The 19770-nt window shown below is 39.2% G+C and overlaps 1 protein-coding gene across 2 annotated transcripts; it reads left to right on the top strand.

The window, feature by feature from the left end:
- The first annotated feature begins 285 nt into the window (after positions 1–285).
- On the top strand, positions 286–17030 carry grhl1 (grainyhead-like transcription factor 1). 2 transcript variants are annotated; one of them, XM_039785753.1, is made up of 16 exons: positions 286–464; positions 2701–2890; positions 3165–3238; positions 4042–4175; positions 4270–4388; positions 5112–5194; positions 5526–5679; positions 5786–5897; positions 6302–6396; positions 8906–9149; positions 9753–9880; positions 12325–12353; positions 12582–12664; positions 14255–14340; positions 14880–14944; positions 15648–17030. In XM_039785753.1, the coding sequence occupies exons 1-16, from the start codon at positions 445–447 to the stop codon at positions 15760–15762; spliced, it is 1731 nt and encodes a 576-aa protein (XP_039641687.1). In that variant the 5' UTR covers positions 286–444; the 3' UTR covers positions 15763–17030. The 2 variants fall into 2 exon arrangements, with proteins under 2 accessions (XP_039641687.1, XP_039641686.1); XM_039785752.1 differs by having other exon boundaries at positions 287–464; positions 4270–4505.
- The last annotated feature ends 2740 nt before the right edge of the window (positions 17031–19770 follow it).

Here is a 19770-nt window from a genome sequence, read left to right on the forward strand (position 1 = left end):
TCTTTAGTCACGTTTTTAACGAATTATGTAGGCCTAGCCAATTTGAACATAGACATATATTTCTTTCCAAATGAATAACCCAAATGATAAAATCACAGCTGTTAAACCCTGCTCCTCCTTTGGATCACCCTGAGTCCCTCTACAGCTCTCAGGTAGGCCACCAGATGAGCCAATCACAACCTCGGAGAGGGTAATTGACAGTGTGGCCCCGCCCTCCCAGACACCTGTAATCCAATCCGCTGGCCTGTCACAGGTAAAACCGGCCTTAATATCTAAGCATTGCCCCAAAAAAGCGAGAAAAGCCGACAAAACCCGTTCTCTCAGTAGGGGACACCTTGTTTGTTGCCGCGGCCCTCATCCAGCGTTAGCGGCGGAGTTTTTCACGGTAAAGAAGACGGATCGGATTTTCAGTACCAACTAGAAAGTCCAGTTCGACCGACAGAGATGTCACAGGAGCATGACAAGTAAGTTGTCCTGACGCTCCACTTTTAGCCTGCAGAACGAGCACGAGACACTATAAGCTTGTAATACTGACTGTAAATATTTGTTGGAATTTTTACACTTTTTCTGTGAGTTCATTGCACAGACGGATTTTAAAATCCGAGGAAACTTTGTGGTCAGCCTCTGACCTGCGGCTGCTGATATTTAAGCATTCTTTTAGGATTGTTTATTATAGCTTCTTTCTTTTTTAAACAAGGGAAGTATACTTAAGACTGGGCTGCCAAGTGGGAATGCGATTATATCTCATAGTTTCCCATGGTGTAACAGCGCTCATTTCACCTGTCATGTTCAAGCCTGTACAGGTGTATCTCCACCTGTCGTGCGAGTAGAGGCGCCTGTTAGAATAAAAACTGTCCCGTAGCAATGGGCGGTTTAGTGTTTGGTTTTGCTTTAAGCTCTAGAAGTTATGTGGATAGTCTTAATTATGTTTATTCAGGAATAAACATGGACCTCAGCAGGGAGCTGTCAGCTAAAGAAAGCTGGCTCTGCAGATGGTTATTCTATTCCTGTAAGAGTTTTGATCAACAGCTTCACAAAAATAGTATTCTTTTTTTAAAGACGAATAATTTTCATGTTGGTATAAATGCTTAGCCTATATTCTGTATGTTTTTTGAGGTCAATGACAAGGAGACTTTTAAGGGGAGTGAAATTGTACACCTGCTAGGCGTTGGCTCGCCTTTACACAGACAATGTAAGCAAGCACAGGGCCTTATGAGGTTTTGGTGGATTTTACTATAGGCTATATGACTATATGACTCAAATGTTTTGGGTGTCAAAAATTAGAGACTACATGCACACTTCTCTAAATGTTTAGTTTTTTTCATGCTTTTGTACATTAAAAGTGACAATTTGTTAATTTATGATGCATTACTGACTACAAGCAAAATCTAATTTTAATCTCAAAACAATCAAAGTCTTCTTTGTTTTGGTTTACTAATGGATTACATTTCCTTAGAGTTTTATTGCCAGTTAATAATGGATCTTATCAGGTTGCATTTTATGAATAGCACAATTAGATATAGGATTACTAATTATCACTTTGCTTTGACCACTGAGAGGGAAAGAAGCTATGTTTGTTGTAGATACTCAATGTGGAAGCTGAGCCAGTCTGTTTGCACTTCATCATAATTACTTTGTTGTGGCAGAAAATCCAGCAGATAGATTTGGTGGCGGGATGATTGAATGTGTGTGTAGTTTCCAAAGTTTGACAAGGAAAGCTAATGATCTATATGAAACTTTAATAACAAGAGCTCCACTAATGACTTTTCCTTGTTTTAGGCGTTACGCTTAGCCCATCTAAGTAAATAGAAGCTGAGCAAACATTACAATTTACAGTAAATAGGCATGTTCAGTGTTGAAATGTTGAATGTATCTCCCTTCTCAAAACTGAAGCTTTATTTCCTTTTAAATTTAAGCTGTTTACATGAGTTCAATGAACTTAAATGTACCCCTTTAATACCATTACAAGCAGATGAGACGCAGAAACACAAGCTGGTGTGTTCTAATTTGTCTAACTGAGTTCTGTTTACAAATACGTAACTCTAAAGGCTCTAAATGTTTGCAATGACTCTAAAGGCCTCACAAGGCGGAATAGGAGGAGAGGGATGCAGCCGGTGACTTAGATCATGATTTTATTACAAAAAAAACCAGTAGCATGGCGCTGGAATGTGGCAGGGTCAGGTGCGTCACTTGCGGTCAGTTCTCAGCCAATGAGAAGTCCCCGAACCAGAGTCGTCACACTGGATGAGCCTGTAGAGCGTCTTTCGCTAGAGACACTTCAGTGGTTCGATGGCTGAGATTTGTTGTGCAATCATCGAAAAGCTTGAACAACAGGTCTTACAGATAAAGAACATCTACATGGTTGATCTCTCACTCTTATAACCTGTTTGTGTGTTCTGAACGAGGTTGTGGTTGTACGTCTTGGCTTTGTAAACTGGTATACGTCAGTGAGGAAAAGCTATAATAAGAAGCTCATATAATCCAGAGTCTATATCTGCTCTTTGTCAACATGTATAAGTTGCATCCATAGAGCATATTTAAAGTAATACCATCAATTGTTGACATCAACTGAAACATGATTTGATAAAGCGTTTCAAATGACATCACATAAGCAGATCTCTGCATTAAAAAAAACATTAGCATCTTAATAATTTGGTTAGTACACAGCAACTTATGAAACATGCTCATCTTTTCTCGCAGTAAGCGTGCGGTCCTGGTTCTCCAGAACGAGCCAGGCTATGGCGGCCAGCGTCGCTCCTTCACCACAGAAGATGAAGCCTGGAAATCCTTTCTGGAGAACCCGCTGACGGCTGCCACTAAGGCCATGATGAGCATAAACGGAGACGAGGATAGCGCAGCAGCTCTCGGCCTGCTCTACGACTACTATAAGGTAACAGGAAAACCTTAAGAATACTGTCTTGACCATGCGGGAAATAATTCTCCAACTTTCTGAGCTCTTTTGTCAAAAATTCACAGTGGATCCGGAAGCAATCAAATCAGGCTTTACCTATATGATCTTCTTCCATACTGGCATCCGACAATGAAGCAGCATCTGTTAGACAGAGCCCTATGTCATGTAACTGATCTATAGACAGCAGGATGACCCGGCTTGTTGGATGTGATGTGGTCAGACGCTGAGCGGCTGTGTTTACCCTCCCATACAGGTGCCCAGGGAAAAGAGAACAATAACCCAGAGCAAGCCAGAAACCCTGGTCTGTGATGTGGATCCCAACAAAAGGTAAGCAGCAGCCCTTACCTAATACCACCCCTCTTTAAAAAATAAGAGCATGAAAAGCTGAGGCGATCTACGGCATGAAAGGAACAGAGGGATTCAAGCTATTTCACATTCTCTGAATTTTGCATGTTTATGTAGAAGCAGTACAGTGTGCAGCCTTAACTGCTCATTTATTAAAATCTATTTAAAACTGTACACATATTCATCTGTGGAGGAGCACTTTGTTTCTCCAAAAAGACTTTTCAGGAAGGAAAACAGCCTTGTTTTTAGCTTGAGGAGGCTTTAGGAGTCTCTCCGCTAGATTTGCTCTTCATTTAAAGTTAAAACACAGTTATACTAACTTTTTTTATCAGATGATCTCACTGAGACGCAAAAAGAATAAATATAAGCAGTCATTCGTGTCATAAGTGTAAAAAAATACACACGTAAAATAACAGATAAAGCTTTAAAATATCTAAGGAGAATAAAAGAATTAAGCCTGAGAGCTACTAATTCCTCCATCTAAGGGTAATCAATCAATCAGTTTCTCTCTTAATTGGTTGCATAGCAGTGAAAACATAAAATAAAAACACTAATCACATGAACACATTTACAAAACAGAAAAAAACACTAAGAACAGGTTAAAATATGAGTAAAAAAAAACATATAATCTTAATGTTAATTAGAATATAGGTCCTGAAAGGGTATACATGCTCATGTCAGGGTATATGAAAGAGTTAATGTTAGTTTTAGTTAATGGGATTCAAAATATGCTGGATAACACTTCAAATCCAATACTACACATGTGCTGTTTTTCTTTGATGCAGACACCAGCTCCAGTCTGGACACACCATGGCTCCTCATCAGGACAGCAGTATGGAGAACAGGATCCAGGTCCTTAAGGGGCCCTTCAATATTCTTCAGCTGGCCCAGGACAAGAGGGCCCAGTTTCCCTCACCAGGTCTGTTCACATTATTTTAAAATAAAAAGACACAAGCAGCTTAAAAACAGAAAACCTGATCGTCAGTTTGCTGATTTTTTTTTCTTCTACTCAGACACGACCGTCACTGTTTCTATTGCCGCCATGCCAAACTACCCATCCGTCAAGACAGAGGTGCCTACCCATGGCTTCTCAGTGACCGTGCCAAACAACTGTGCCGAAACTGACGGCCATGTGAGTGTCTTTGAACGCCAGCTCACCCACAACACGGTCCAGTTCAGCCCCAACACCCAGTCACGCACGCCCCCCGACTCCACCTTCTCTGAGAGTTACAAGGATGGTTCCCAGGAGGTGTGTGTTTCGATCCCCCTTTCTTAACCCCACTAATGCTCTCCCTATACCCCCCCTTCCCTCCTCTTTGCTCTCCTCTCCACTCTCAGATCTCTCCCATCACACAATAGGATATTCACCTGATCCCATGGAGCCAGCGGTGGGCTCAGCCTTCCCTGGTTTTATTTGAACATGCCAAAATAGCGGCCAGTGTGTTATTATGCCATTGTCTCACCAACACAATAAAGTGCTGTACTTTTCTCCTACAATAGCCAAAGCCCTTTCTCTCTCCTCTTTTTCTATTTAACCTGGAGGGAAATTACCTTAGAATAGAGTAACCCAACAAAACCCCTGTAAGGGAGGGGATGAGGGTGGGTTAGCAACATGAGGGAACTAAAATAAATGGGGATGAAGGGGAAGAACAGATTAATAAAATCTACACAAACTGTTATAAGTGGCGGAAGAAAGAGAAGAAAATCCCTGAGGGGCACTAAATTAAAGTATTCCTCTGGTGAATTATAAGAAGAAGATACTAAAATTAATCATTTCAGCAAAGTAGCTGTTTAATATCCTTTTTTTGCTGAGCCTTACTTCACACTCTTTATCTGTTTTCTTTGTGCGCTGCAGGTGTTTTCATTCCCAGGGGATCTCCAGTTACGTATGGCCTCCATGTCGCCTCGGGACTACAATCAGTTTAACCCCGTGCAGGGGTAAGTTGTACTGCCGCCGGCCCACCGTCCGACTTCCACCGCCATTCAGCTTTTTGACACAAGACAGCAGAATGGCCTCATTCATCAAAGTCACAGGGGAGACACCAGACTCCCCTTCGTTTAAAGTACAAGAGTCTGCACACACAGGCTTTATCTGGCCCAAAATACTGACTTTAAGGTCATGTTTTACCTGCAGCAGCTAAAAGAAGCGTGCACCATGCTGAATGCTATTGTTGCATTTTTCTCCAGTTTTACAAAAAAATAAATGCACTTTCTTCATGTTTTATTGTTGATGGTTAATTAATTCTGCTGCTATTTCACCGTATTTTAGGAATAACTTTGAGTACACTCTTGAGGCGTCCAAGTCTCTGCGTCAGAAGACCGGTGACGGGACAATGACTTACCTGAACAAGGGCCAGTTTTACCCGATCACCCTCAGGGAGGTTGACAACAAAGGCATGCAGCAACCCATCACCAAAGTCAGGGTAAGAAAGAACAGAAACAAGTAACAACATAGGATTACTGACATTAATCACATGCTAAATTCTCATTATAACATACTAAGTTGTCATTGTGTGTATGCATTGTCAGAGTGTAGTGATGGTGGTGTTTGGAGAGGAGAAGTGCAGAGATGATCAGCTGAAGCACTGGAAGTACTGGCACTCTAGACAGCACACTGCCAAACAGAGGTGTCTGGACATTGGTAAGAGCCACTTTTATTTAAGCTGTCAATTACAAATTGAAAAATATGTACTATTTGGCAGAACAAGAGTGCTGCAACAAAGGCTCAAATTAAAAAGAGTAAAATAAAGTCAAGTGTAACGTCTGAGACACAGATGGTGGTGATTTGAATGATCCAATGATTCATTCCTAGTTTTCATTGAGCAGGCGGATTAATCCTCCTGTGTCTGCACAGTTAAGTGTCTGGTTGAAAGGGCAGCTTAGCAGTAGCTGACAGAAAAAAGGTGTGTTTCTAGGGATTTATTCTGCAGCCTTTAAAACCTCAGCGTGTCTTACCGTAACTTAGTGAACAAAGTTTTTAATACACTTTTACGCTAGCCTGGTTGGTTCAGCTGTAATTAGTAAACTCTTGTTTTATTGTCACAGCTGACTATAAGGAGAGCTTCAACACCATTGGCAACATCGAGGAGATTTCCTATAACGCCATTTCCTTCACCTGGGACACCAATGAGGAGGCCAAAGTAAGACAATAAATCTAACATTCCCACACTGCTTCACAGATATACAACTGAGTGACACCATCTTCCAATCACCAGGCTGCTTCTGACATCATTCATGTAAGAACAAGGATAGTGTTTGGTCCACAGGGTTTCCACATACTTCCTTGTCTTGAACTCTTAATATGAGCCTTGAACCTTTTACATCAACACAACCTTAAGCCAAATAGACTACTCTTCTTTTTTTAAGGTCTTTTTAAGAACCAGAATTAAGGTTTCAGGTGTTGTTACCCTTTGTCGGTGATAGTCAGTGGCTTTGTTCATGTGATCCTCCAAAACAGTCGTTAAGGACAATTGGGGCCCAAATAGAAGAGTGGCGATGCTTTCACGTCGTTCCTCCCCTCCTCTTGTGTGTTTAGTCTTGTTGCGTAGAGACATGGAGGTGTGTGGTATGAGTTTTTCTTGACTGGTCCAACCTGCCTGTCACCTCTATTGTGATGCTGCGTGTTAAGGTATTTCTGCACACCAGACAGAAGTAACAAAGAGTGCAGGAATGAGGAAACTCAGCAGGGGAGGATGAGGACCAATCAGAGAGTTAACAAATAAAATCCTGTTCAACGAGTAGGAGAGATGACTGAAAGGAGGAGCTCCTGGCCTCTCTTCCACTCTTTTTTGGTTGTTGTTGACCCTCATGTCAGACTGCTCTGCCACTGATCCACTGTCAGTCTGAGATGGAGGATGACTGACAAGCTAACAGACGAAAAAGACAACGTGGCGCCATGGCTGATCTCCAGCGTCTTGCTCTCTGTAGGCAGTAGCTTCCCGTTGACTGCCATTCATTTTGGCGTCACTTTGACAGCAAATAACTTTACATCTGAAGCGTTTAAAGACTTTATTTGTCCATTGTTTATTTCTAAAGAAACACGACAATGTATAAAAGGCTCCATTACCTCTCAATCTCAAGTTATGGCTCTGTAGCAGACATTTTTGTAAAAATAGGCTAACGATTGTGTCATAACCACGCGACTTACTGTCGCATAGTAGAGGAATTATCGTATACTACAGGAGAAGCTCGCAGGCAGTTTCAACTTACATTAGCTGTTTAGTTTAATTACTAATATTTACTAGCATTTTAGTTAGCAATAATTAGCCTGTTCCTATGTTATGTTTACGCTCTCCGTCTCTGCAAGATTGGGAATGATTGAGATTTCTCTTGGCACAGCTACCAGAAGACTTACAACTTTCAGACAGGTTGCTCACGTCACATCTACATCGGCAAGCTCAGTTTGCAGCTGTGCAGTAACGCTCAGCGCTCACCGGAAAAGTGCTTCTAATAGACTTCACTGGTCTCTGTCCAGAGCAATGGGCTCTGTTGGTCCGTGTATTTTACTGTCTATGGGCTACACTTCCATCCTAAATAAAGTCACATGCACAAACCTTTCTGTCACGCAAGGTCACACACACACACACACACACCAGGATGTGAGTCTAACTGCCTTATGACTCGAGGCCTGTGTCCATAGGATGTTCTTGGTGTGTGTATTCTGTGTGTGAGAGCCGGGGTGTGTATGTGTGGCTTGCCCCTGAGGTAATTGCTCTGCAGCATATATGTATTTGTGGTGTATTTGCAGAAGGCAGCTTCTCTCTTATGTTTACCTGCTCTGGGGGCAGTTTACTGATGTTATCACAAAAAACATATTTTAATGACAATAATTTCTTGTCTGCTTTAAGTATAATTTAAGTTGCCAGAAACTCCCAATACAAGACAAATTAACACAGGTGCTTCAAAAAATTTACAAATCTTTATTAATAATCACTCCAAATATTATCTTATAACACTTCCAAGGGTGTAGAAAATAATGTTATACTATGTATACACACAAATACAGCAAAGACATGTAACAAATACAACTATACAGTATATTTACATGTGATTTTAATCCAACTCGACAGCCATAAATTAGATCAGCACTTTCAACTGGTTTTCTCAGCTTGTCTCTACATAATGTATACATAAAGTTATGTTACTATAAATAAACATGCTTAGTGTATTCACTGATAAATAGATGGGCTCCCAAGGATTTTACTTCTTAATGCAATGCTCAAATACATTCACAAAGAATACATTTCTTCCCTTTTAATAATATATATCAGCGTTATCTGCTGCTTACCCCTTGGTTCCTCTTTGTCAGGTGCTGCCAAACGCTATGTTTTAATAGTGTGTTTTGTTGACACAATGATAACCTGTTTTCAATACAAGCACCAGGAGGGCAAGGGAAAAGAAAGAAAGAAAAAAATATGAGCCTGTGATTACAAGAGTCAACCAAAAGAGGGCAACACAGAACACTGAATGTAGTCTGGGGACTGAACTGCAGAAAGGCCTTCAGTGTTTCACACATGAAGCTAATTGGAATTGGCCTATTATAGTGAAAACCATCTTTATGATGATGCTTGTAGATGTTTATATGTTTAATTTCTCCAACTTTGTACAGGTGCTTTAAAACACAACTGTTCCTCCTTCCTCCCTCCACAGATCTTCATCTCCGTCAACTGTCTAAGTACAGACTTCTCTTCCCAGAAGGGCGTGAAGGGTCTTCCTCTGAACCTGCAGATCGACACCTACAGCTACAACAACCGCAGCAACAAGCCCATCCACCGCGCCTACTGCCAGATCAAAGTCTTCTGTGACAAGGGAGCCGAGAGGAAGATCCGAGACGAGGAGAGGAAGCAGTCCCGCCGGAAAGGGAAGGTCACGGAGCTCAACCCTGGCCTGGCCTGTGAGTCCCTCAGTAGTACTTTACCTTGCACAAGCCATGCACAAGCGGGGGACTGAAACCACTGTTATTTGATCTACATTCTTTTCCTACCTAGTTTAAGTGTGTTCATGTATGGTATAGTTATACAATCTATTACACTTCTTAACAGATGAAAAAATCCACACACAGCCTCTTTCTTATCTCAAATCACCTATTTCAGAGTTATAAGATGATCTTTCTTTGTCTTAAAGCTGCACCAATCCATATTTTTACATTAACAATGGGTCAATGAACCAAAGGAGAAATAGGCCTATCACCCAACTCTGCAGTTCCTCTCAGCCCTACAGAGCGTTTTAGCTTCTTTCGGCTCATTATTTTGGTTTCACTAGCTGCAACTTACTGGACTGTTGGCCGAGACACGCGACTCTAAATAAATGCCAATGTTGCTTTGTGTTTTCTGGATGTGTAAATTGTAATTTTTTGGTAACACATTGTTAAAACCTCATAAGGTGTTCGCTTGTTGTTTTGCCCCCAAGACTTTGAAGATGTCCTTCTGCATTAATAGACACCGATGGACGCCTAATGATAGACTAAATGGCTCCCTGTTGTGTCTTTTCCTCTCAGATGTGGATGTCAAAATTCCCGTCCTTCAGAAACGCAACGATATGACCATCTTCAAAATGATGAACGACCACGAGACCCAGCCTGTCCTTTTCATACCTGACATTCACTTCTCTACCTTCCAGCGCCATGTAAGTGCCAGTCACAGACACAGAAGTCTAGCATGGATTAACAGTTCCTACATGTCATTTCTTTGACATCAACATTTTGTTTTGCTACATTTATGTAATATTCGTAGCATCTTAGATTGTCCATAAAGATGTTGTTTTTCTGCTTCTACCCACTCATAAGCCTGCAGGCTGAGGTGACCTGCTTGCTTGCTTGCTAGTTGGCATTCACAGTGAGTTCTGGTTTAGAACTCTGATAGGAGTTCTACATACCAATGGCTGTATTTCAAACCGCTTACTCACAGGATGACTCATTTACCAGTGACTCAAAACAAACCGGGAGTTTCAGAAGATACTACCTGTACTGCCAACTTAATGTGTTTGGATGCTCAGAGGAAATGGTGATGGAGAAAGGACTGCAGTTTTGTTAATGATGTGTAGATGTGGCACTATTTACAGTTTTTTTTCGATTGAACGACAGTGGGCACAACTGGAGTCACATGTGCAAAACTCTAACTACAGTCTCCACAGCAGCAGTTCATGTGGACCAAACTTTAGTTCATTTTTCATTGCTTGAACACAGTTTTCAAAACTCTACACACTTATCCCATGACTTTAACCACAACGTGCACAACACTGTAGATTTACAGCACTTTGTTCAAATGCTAACACACTGCTGTCAAAACTGTTAACCACACATTCAACACAGAATAGATTTCAGTCTGGTGCCTATCAAACACTGCTGATTGCAATTTTAGCTGAAAGCCTAAGCAAGTGTCTTATTTTAGACTAGTTAGTGAACATATATGGTATTTATACAGAGAAAGCTCAGAAAGTCTTTTTTTGTATACAAACACCAAATAAGAATGAAACAATTCTACACTGTACTGTTTGAGAGAAACGGGTAAAAGAGCAAAGCTACCAATATGTCCAGGTAAGATGTCTGAGGTTATGTAAACAGCTATAAAAAAAAGTGAAAAACACTATATCTTTACAATAGTAAAACTGCGTTCTTACTGTTTTTCAGAAAGTAATGGAGGTGAAAGCAATAGAAACACCACATTCATTTGTATTTAGAGATGATGCAGACATCCAATGTGATGAAGAAAACCTGCCACATGATGCTGGAGAGAGGCAGGATTAGTCACACTATTCGTTGGTACTGTTATGTACCTTTAGTTTTTTTTTCCCCAGTAATTCCATAAATTACTAGAGACAAAATACTTTATTGAAGAAAACTGCTGATTTTCATTCCTTCTTGTTTACCTTATGTAAAAATTGGTATGCTATACAATCTATATTTTTTCCTTAAATAAACTGTTGAGTAGTCAAGTCACTCAGATTGTTCAAACTGTAAAGATGAGAAAGTTTGTAATTTCTGTATTGGTGTTTGATGCTAGTGTTTTTACCCTCAGTGTGTTCTGAGTGACAGTGTGTGTTATCTCAGTGAGGCCTGTGCATACTGTTTGAGACGTGTGTTAAGAGTTGTGTTGCTTTGAATGAGTTTTGCAGGTGATGTGAACTGTTTAGCTCAGGTGACTGTAGGTAGTGCAGACTGTAGTTTGAGTTTTGCACATGTGACTCCAGTTGTGCCCGCTGTCGTTTAGCAATCGAAAAAAACTGTAAGCATGCGTGCAGTTTGTCAGGTTTTTATCTTCTCTGTGAGTGGACTCTGTGCTTTGCTTCTTCCTGTCAGAATGAACACGTCACATGACTCTTACAGAGGGGTGTGTGAATGTACATCTGGCCAGAACACATTAATTTTTTGGCTCAGTTCAGGCCCTTTTCATGTTTTAAAAAAAAATACTTGGAATACTTGTGGCCTATGAGTGCCCTCTGCTGGTCACATTATGAGCAGTCCCAGCTAAGTACAAGTTATAAAAGTACTCCCTTTATCCCTTTATCTCACTCTTACTAAGTTTACATTGCTACCAGCAAGGCTGAGGGGGGGATAGGAGCTTATTATTGTTGTTGTTGTTGTTGTTGTTGTTATTGTTGCCAATGACCTTTAACCTGACTGAACTGCTATCAGTTTCTGATAAACTCTGGGTTTACTGGGTTCCCTCTCAGAATAGAATTCTATAAACGGTAAAGCCTTCAATCAATCAATCAATCAATCAATCAATCAATCAATCAATCAATCAATCAATCAACAAAACAGCAGCTTTCCAAGACTTAAAAAAAACAAACATATTTTGATTGATCTTATCCATTATAACATTGTATTAAAGTTTGTACTGCAGCACTTGAAAAGTAGGACATTTTAAACATGCATTGCAGAATATATATTACAATTATATTTAACTTAATCTTAATTTCTGTTATAGCCATGAATATTGGGTACCTTATTCTCAGACATCTGTAGCTGATAGTATTAGCAATTTAAAGTAATCTCTGATACTATATATGGGCTTAGTTTTTGTTATCTTCCATATGAGTTCATTTCTCTGTTTCTGTTTCCTCTGCAGCCTTACCAGACAGAAGATGGAGAGGAGAGGTGAGTTCACTGAGGCCTTGGTTTCATACTTGCTTTTTTCACACATGCTTTTAAAGTAGTTTTGAACCGAGACAACCTTTGGCACCCTCCCAGTAAAAGGCATACAGAGACACATATGTTGTTTCTAGGAAATGCCCTGGGCTTTGTGCGCGTAAATATGAGTTTTATAGCCTGTTAGCTGGTTGTTAAGGGCATTTAAGCAGTGATTTGTGTGTGTTTCCACTGCAGCTCGGGCATGAAGCGATTACCCTTCAGTGATGATGAGTTCGGTTCACCCCCAAACAAAATGGCAAGAGAGGAAGCAAAGAAAGGTAGTGTGTGTGTGTGTGTGTGTGTGTGTGTGTGTGTGTGTGTGTGTGTGTGTGTGTGTGTGTGTGTGTGTGTGTGTGTGTGTGTGTGTGTGTGTGTGTGTGTGTGTGTGTGTCACTACTTCCACATACGCATGCAAACAAGTCTATGCCCTTTACCCTATATCCTATTCATAGGCATACAGCAAGCTTTTTTTCAATACTAAAATATGTAAATAAATGCTTTAGGATTTGTTATATCTAGAAGAGGAAAGTCTTGGGGTTTACCTTGATCATTTAAAACCTGTTTCACACAGATTTTGCCTAAATACACCTGCATATATTCAAGCTTCCCAAAGGCAGACTAGATCTTGCAAAATACGTTTGTGCAGCAGGATTTAAGTCTGGAAACGTAAACCATCGACGGAGAACTGATTGAGCTGTTCAGATGTATACCAAACCAATCAATAACTACAGTGAGGTTTCAAGGGGTCAACAGATGCTCCTGTTGCACAAAATAATGTATTTTTCCCCTCTGCTTTTTTGTGAAATACTGCATACCTTCACCTCATCAGGCCTGTAAAAGTCCTTCAAATGAACAATCCCCAAAGCCTTAATCACTCTTTGGTGATCTTTAAACTGCTCACAACTCATGTTACACTATACCAGACATTAACCTGTTATGAAAGGTGACAAGTAGACTTCTGAAGTAATTGTTGATGATTGAGCAAAAAGCATGTTCAATTTGTCACCTTAAATTTACTATAAATCAAATTAAATTCAGTTAATGGTTTAGGTGAAGTTTTTATAATCTTTCCACGACAGCCATCATGTTTTATTCCAGTTGGAAAATTGGCAGTGGTGCGATGGTTTGGAAGGGAGAGTGCTGCCAATCTATGTCAATGATGTCTTTCTCAAACAAAGTTATCCATGGCAGCTCCAGACCACAATGAACTATGGCCTATATATGCTGTAGCATTTATGAAACACCACCATATAGCCACTTACCAAACGCTTGTTTTTGATTTTGATTTTGCTCCATCCTGGACCTCAAACTAGTGAAAAGTCTTGTGTACATAGTTACGTCTTTAAGTATTTGTTATATTTAAAGGCCAAATATATCACAAGGTAACAGGTTGGAAAACAATACGAGAAAATCTATTCAGAGCATTATCTATTTTGAGACGACTAAGTGTTGTGAATGAGAGGTGGGTCTGACCATGTATGACGAGTGTGCTTCCTAGGTGTGCTTTGTCTGGGCCCAGTGCCACTTCTTTAATTATGGCTGATGGCCCATGCAGTCTGGCAGGGGAGTATTTAGTTAAAATGTCCTGCAAAGTTATGCAGTACATCTTCAAATTTACTAATGGATTAAACATATGTGTGCATGTGCTTGAGCTTCGATGCTACAAAATGTAGACTAGACGGGGATGCAGTAAAGCCACAAATCCTCAAACCCACACAAATAAACCAAACCAGCAGTTAAGCTGTTCAGACTGACGCAGTGACTTTTGTTTAAGGCCAGATCTGGGGTTTGTTTTTGTATCCAACCCATGAACATATGTGCTTTGCTTTGACGCCTTCTCGTCTCTTCTTTCTCTTTTCACCACACAGTACTGCTGTACGTGCGCAGGGAGACGGAGGAGGTGTTTGATGCCCTCATGCTGAAGAATCCCACGCTGAAAGGCCTGGTAGAAGCTGTAAGTTGTCCTCAGTTCATTGTACTGGTGGTGGCTCGTATTGCATTTCATGCACTTTTGTTTCTTATTGGTGGGCTCGGGCCATGCACTTGAAACCCAGGAGGGAGGCAGGTTAAATAAGCTGTGACAGGACACCCACCCAGGAATAATGTCGGGAAGAATAAGTACATGGATTGGATTGGGAAGAGAGAGAGAGAGAGAGAGAGAGTTAAAAAAAGGGACACAAGTGAACCATAAAGTCAGTAATGGAGGGGAGGGATAGGAAAAAAAAGTTGTGGAAGGGGAAACGTCCTGGGTAGTGAGAAGTAGAGGAGAATGTGGGAAAAGGGTGTGAAAAATGCAATGAGAAATAGAAGAATAGAAAGAGGCAGGTGTGAGGTTACTTTAGGGTACAAGGTTCATGTACAGTAATTATGGAGAACCAACAGTGGAGTTGATGAACAGGTGAACTGTTTTTTTTTTTGCATATGAACTTTGTTCAAGCTTTTATGTTTCTTGCAATAGTTTAACATTGATTTGTATTTGTTTTTTTCAACCAGATTTCTGAAAAGTATGAATTACCTTTGGATAAGGTTGAAAAGGTCTATAAGAAGTGCAAGAAAGGGTGAGTCAATAACACTGCACTACACAATGTCTGAAACTTTGTGAAGGACCAAACCTGACATTAATGAAAAACCAAATAAATATATTATATCTCCTTCAGCAGGATTTTCCCCAGGGCCTCTCTCAAATTGTCTCTTTATGTCATATCCCTGTTACAGGGAGGACAAACACAACACTCCTTTACACTTAACACTAAACAAAATTGACATTTTGCCTGATATATAGTTTAAAACGTGTTCATAATGGGAAATTTGCTTATTATTAAGTTAGATGAAAACATTGATACCACTCTTACAGTATATATGATAAGCAAACATGTAGCTGTAGAGAGCAGTGGGTTAACTTAGCTTAGCACAAAAACTGGAAACAGGGAAATGACTAGCCTGGCTCTGTTCAAAGGTAAGCTAACCGGCTGCTGGCTGTAGCTACATTTTGAAGAAAGTGTATAAGAGTATTTCCCAAATTGTCAAAACATTGCTTTAAAAGTAGAAGATAAAATAGTAACTGTACAAGTATTTTACACACACCTACTGTATATGTATACAGTAGTAGTAGTAGTAGCAGTATTTCCAAATAAGTCAGGATATTAGTCTTTCATTTTTTTTTGGATGAGGAGATATATATATATATATCTCCTATATATATATATATATATATATATATATATATACAGGTCACTAACACCCATATCCATGCTATAATAGGATCCTAGTCCACATGGATGACAACATCATCAAACATTACTCCAACGAAGACACGTTCCAGATCACCATGGAGGAGATGGGTGGCATGTTCAAACTCACGCTCACTGAAATCTGATTGGACAGGAAGAGGTGACCAGAGGGTTGGAGGATGAAGGAAATGGAGCCGTCAGTAGAAGTGGTTTACACGTCTAGCTATGTAGTGATTATGGACTTCATCTGAAACTTTAATTATGTTGTCTTTGTATTGTGCTATATTAATGTCAAGCAGAAGTCCCACAAGAGGTATTTAAAAAAAAAGCCATAGCTCTTAATAGACTGCAATGTTGATTAGATATGTAAGTTATACATTTTTGATTCATTTTAAAACCTTTTTTGTGCATACAAATCAACAAGTGACAACAGGTTTGATTGATGTGACACCTTCTTTTTGTATTCAGTAAGTTGCACCTCAGATAATAGTGCCTACTTTTGTAAATGATTGTGCAAAGCATTTGTGGTGCTGCTATACCTCATTCTATGCAAGCAGCAGTGTTTCTTTTAATGAGGAAAAACAGCTCATCTTTCCCTTACTAAAGCCATAGCACTGATGATTACAATCTGTAAAGTTGGGTATTTAGCACACAAAATGAAGACAGCAAATTGTTGATGGAGCCCCAGTGGTTCAGTGTATTAATACTAAACAACATGGCAGTATTTAGTGTGTAAAACTATCTTCAACCATCTTACAATTAGGGTAGAATATTGTAAATATGTGTGTGTTTTTTTTTTAACATAGGATACATGTTGTTTGTAAATGAAATGACTTTTCGTCAGATCAATATAAATAATGGTCTCTTTGAAAGTATTAATTAGTCACTAAATATATTGATAATAATGCTAAAACACAGCTACCCTTCCCCTGTAGTAGTAGTTTTCTGAATGTTGATGAAAAAGTTCGATGAATGTCTATTAATCCAGGCAGGCTGTTCTGGAAGTGCAATAAGATATTTAGGTTCAGACAAATTCAGAAAATGAATCTCCTATTGCCATAACTACAGTATATAATACATATTAACTGTTAAACCAGATTGTTTTTTAAAATGGAAATATTGTTGTATATATCCACTGAAAACAAAATGGATCTTTATGATCTCTCATTTTGTAACTCAGTACTTATTGTGTATATATTTATAAGAGCTGGATGTGGGTCATTGTTTTTTTTAACATATATATCCAAATTTCTATTATTCCTATTAATATAATGTTTGTTTTCCTTTTTATATGAAGTTATTCTAACATTACATGTCAAGGGACGAAACCTTAACATGTTTTCAATTGTTTTTGTTTTTATGTAAAGGATTTGATGCACAAAGTGCCCAATAAAGGCTCTCCAGTAGCTTCTGTTTTGGTTGTCTGAGACTTTTTTCTTCTCTAATAGTGTTCGACTTATTCTTTTCCTTTTCAAACATGGCCTACATAATACAAACTGCCCATCTTACAACCAGACGTGTATAAGTACTAGAGACCCATACTAGAGTAAACGTACAAGTGCTCTATCAAAAAAGTGACTTAAGTAGAAGTGCTCTTTAAGCACCACACTTAAGTAGAAGTACTAATGTATTCAACATTTTTTGTACTTAAGTATTGCAAGTAGTTTATTTTAAAATGTACTACTCAAGTACTGAAAGTAAAAGTACAAATATTGTGTTATTTAGTTATTAAAGAAAGCAGTCAAAAGTTTGAATGTCATATTGTTTATATTATTTCAAATGTATAGCCTAAAGGACACTGTAGCCAAAGGAATTAACAAATATTAAATATATTAAAAATAACAAATATTAACAAATACTGAAATAAAATGTACAATTATCACACTGTGCAAGTAAAATGAACATCCTCTCCAGCACAGTAACGATTAAAGCCCCAAAAAACGTATCACACACTAGCTAGTAACATGTGTGATGTACAGGAAAGTTAGCAAGCTAGCAAAATACAGATAAACTAGCAGCTTCACATCACAGGGTCAAACGGTTAACATTCAGGACTCACTGCAGACTGAAACTACTCAGGAATAGCTTCATCTGCTGCAACAATAACTAAATATAAAGAGTACAAACTTACATCGTCTCTGACTTCTGAACGTGCAACCGTAATGAAAAGAAAAATGACGCGATCTCTGGGATATCTTACGTTACGTACGTAACTAACGTACACACAATAACCTACACATTCTCCGTAGCGTAAGGAATTCACAACAGTAACGAGTAACGATGCAGTAAAAAAAGTATCGGAGTAAAAGTATAAAACTCATCGAAAATATGTACTCAAGTAAAAGTAGAAGTAGGAGAAAAAAAATAATACTCCAGTAGAATACAGATACAGCTTTTTAGTACTTAAGTAGATAGTGAAGTAGTTCTACTTTGTTACTATACAGCTCTGCTTACAACATACTTGTAATCTATGGATATGAAATGGTTTAATTAAGTAATAGTAGGTCTGTGGTTGATGTGTTGAGCTTCAGCAGAGATTAACTTTGCCTGTGCCAATGTTTTCTGTCTGTCTATAGGAACAGATGTCTGGGCATCAACCCTAACCCTGTGCACAGGAAACAGGCATGACAGGACAGCCTGGTGTCGGAAACTTGGCCACAAATTCTTGCATAAAGTAGGCTATTATTTGATATTTTAGCCACACCAGTGGTGCGGCTGTTGGGGCAGTAATGTCAATCAGCCGGTCCACCAGACTGAAATATTTCCACATCTATTAGGATGAATCCTAATGACTCTGGTGATCCCCTGACGTTTCCTCTAGCTCCACCATGAGCTTGATATTTGCGGTTTGAGTGAAATGTCCTGACAACTATTGGATGGTTGGCCATGAAATTTGGAACAGACATTCATGTTCCCCTTGTTATTGTAAATTACTTAAAAGCAGGGTTGGTAATGTTGTAAAGCTAGTAAGATTTGAAAGTAGCATCTCTTCGGGGCTCCGTCTAACCCCTCCCCCTGCCCTCGGGGCTCCAACCCACACACAGACGTGTACAAGCAACGTTACATCGCTGATTCAGAGCAGAGCAGAGAAAGTTTTACTTCATGTCTCTTTCACCAGTAAGCAAACACCTAAAATCATACCGAATGTTTAAAACAAACATCACTAATGTTAGTAAGGCTGCAACGACCCGCATTGAGCTTAGGCTTGTACACAGGAGGGGTAGACTATGTGCTAGTGATGGGTCGTTCGCGAATGAGTCGGCTCTAAGAGCCGGCTCTTGTAGGTGAACGACGGGAGCTGGCTCGCTAGCCGAAGAGCCGACTCTATTTTTAAAAATATAGCCTATAGAAATTAAATCATTATGTAATAATGAAATAATGAGTGAATTTTATTTTATTTAAAATAATTGACTAATTCAAAGAACAAAAAAATAATTATATAGGCACACTTGTTTTGAATGTTGTTTCTATACATTAAAAAGTTGTAATTTAAATGCAAATGTTTAATAGTATTCTTTTTTCATAACAAATCAATGCATTTTTAAAGAAATTGTGAGACACTGTGAGTATGATTTCATTTAATAATTTAATTAGAATTGTTTTTCACACCTATCATAGTCAAAACATAATTTTTTTTAAAGAGCCGTTTGTGAGCCAAAAGAGCTGGCTCTTTTCAGTGAGCTGAGTCAAACGAGCCGGCTCACGAAAAAGAGCCGGAATGCCCATCACTACTATGTGCAGCGGGGTAAGGAGGCATTTCATTGGTTCTTTCCAAGTGGACTGCAAGGCAGTGATTGGTTGGCATTTTTACAGGATTACAGCAGCTACAGATGACGGATCTTTTTCGCTCCTTTTTCAGAGCCTATAAGTTATTTATTGCTGTCAAGTAGTGAAGACCATTTCAAACAATATATTAAAAAGTGTATTGGAAACAGTTATCAACCCTGCATTTAACTTTTCATTTGTGTGTCTCAGATTCTCATTTTCTTCTTGCATGATTTCCTTTTTCTACATTTTAATGAGCATTCTTAGAGGGAGCCTGAGATCTAAGATTTTTGTTGCCAACGACTGCTTCTCTGTATTTGTTGTGCATATGACAACTTGAAACATGTAACACACTAAACTAACATGGTAACGAGTATATTTCATGTAAC

The sequence above is a fragment of the Perca fluviatilis genome, chromosome 20 (assembly GCF_010015445.1).
Source record: "Perca fluviatilis chromosome 20, GENO_Pfluv_1.0, whole genome shotgun sequence".
NCBI lineage: Eukaryota > Metazoa > Chordata > Actinopteri > Perciformes > Percidae > Perca > Perca fluviatilis.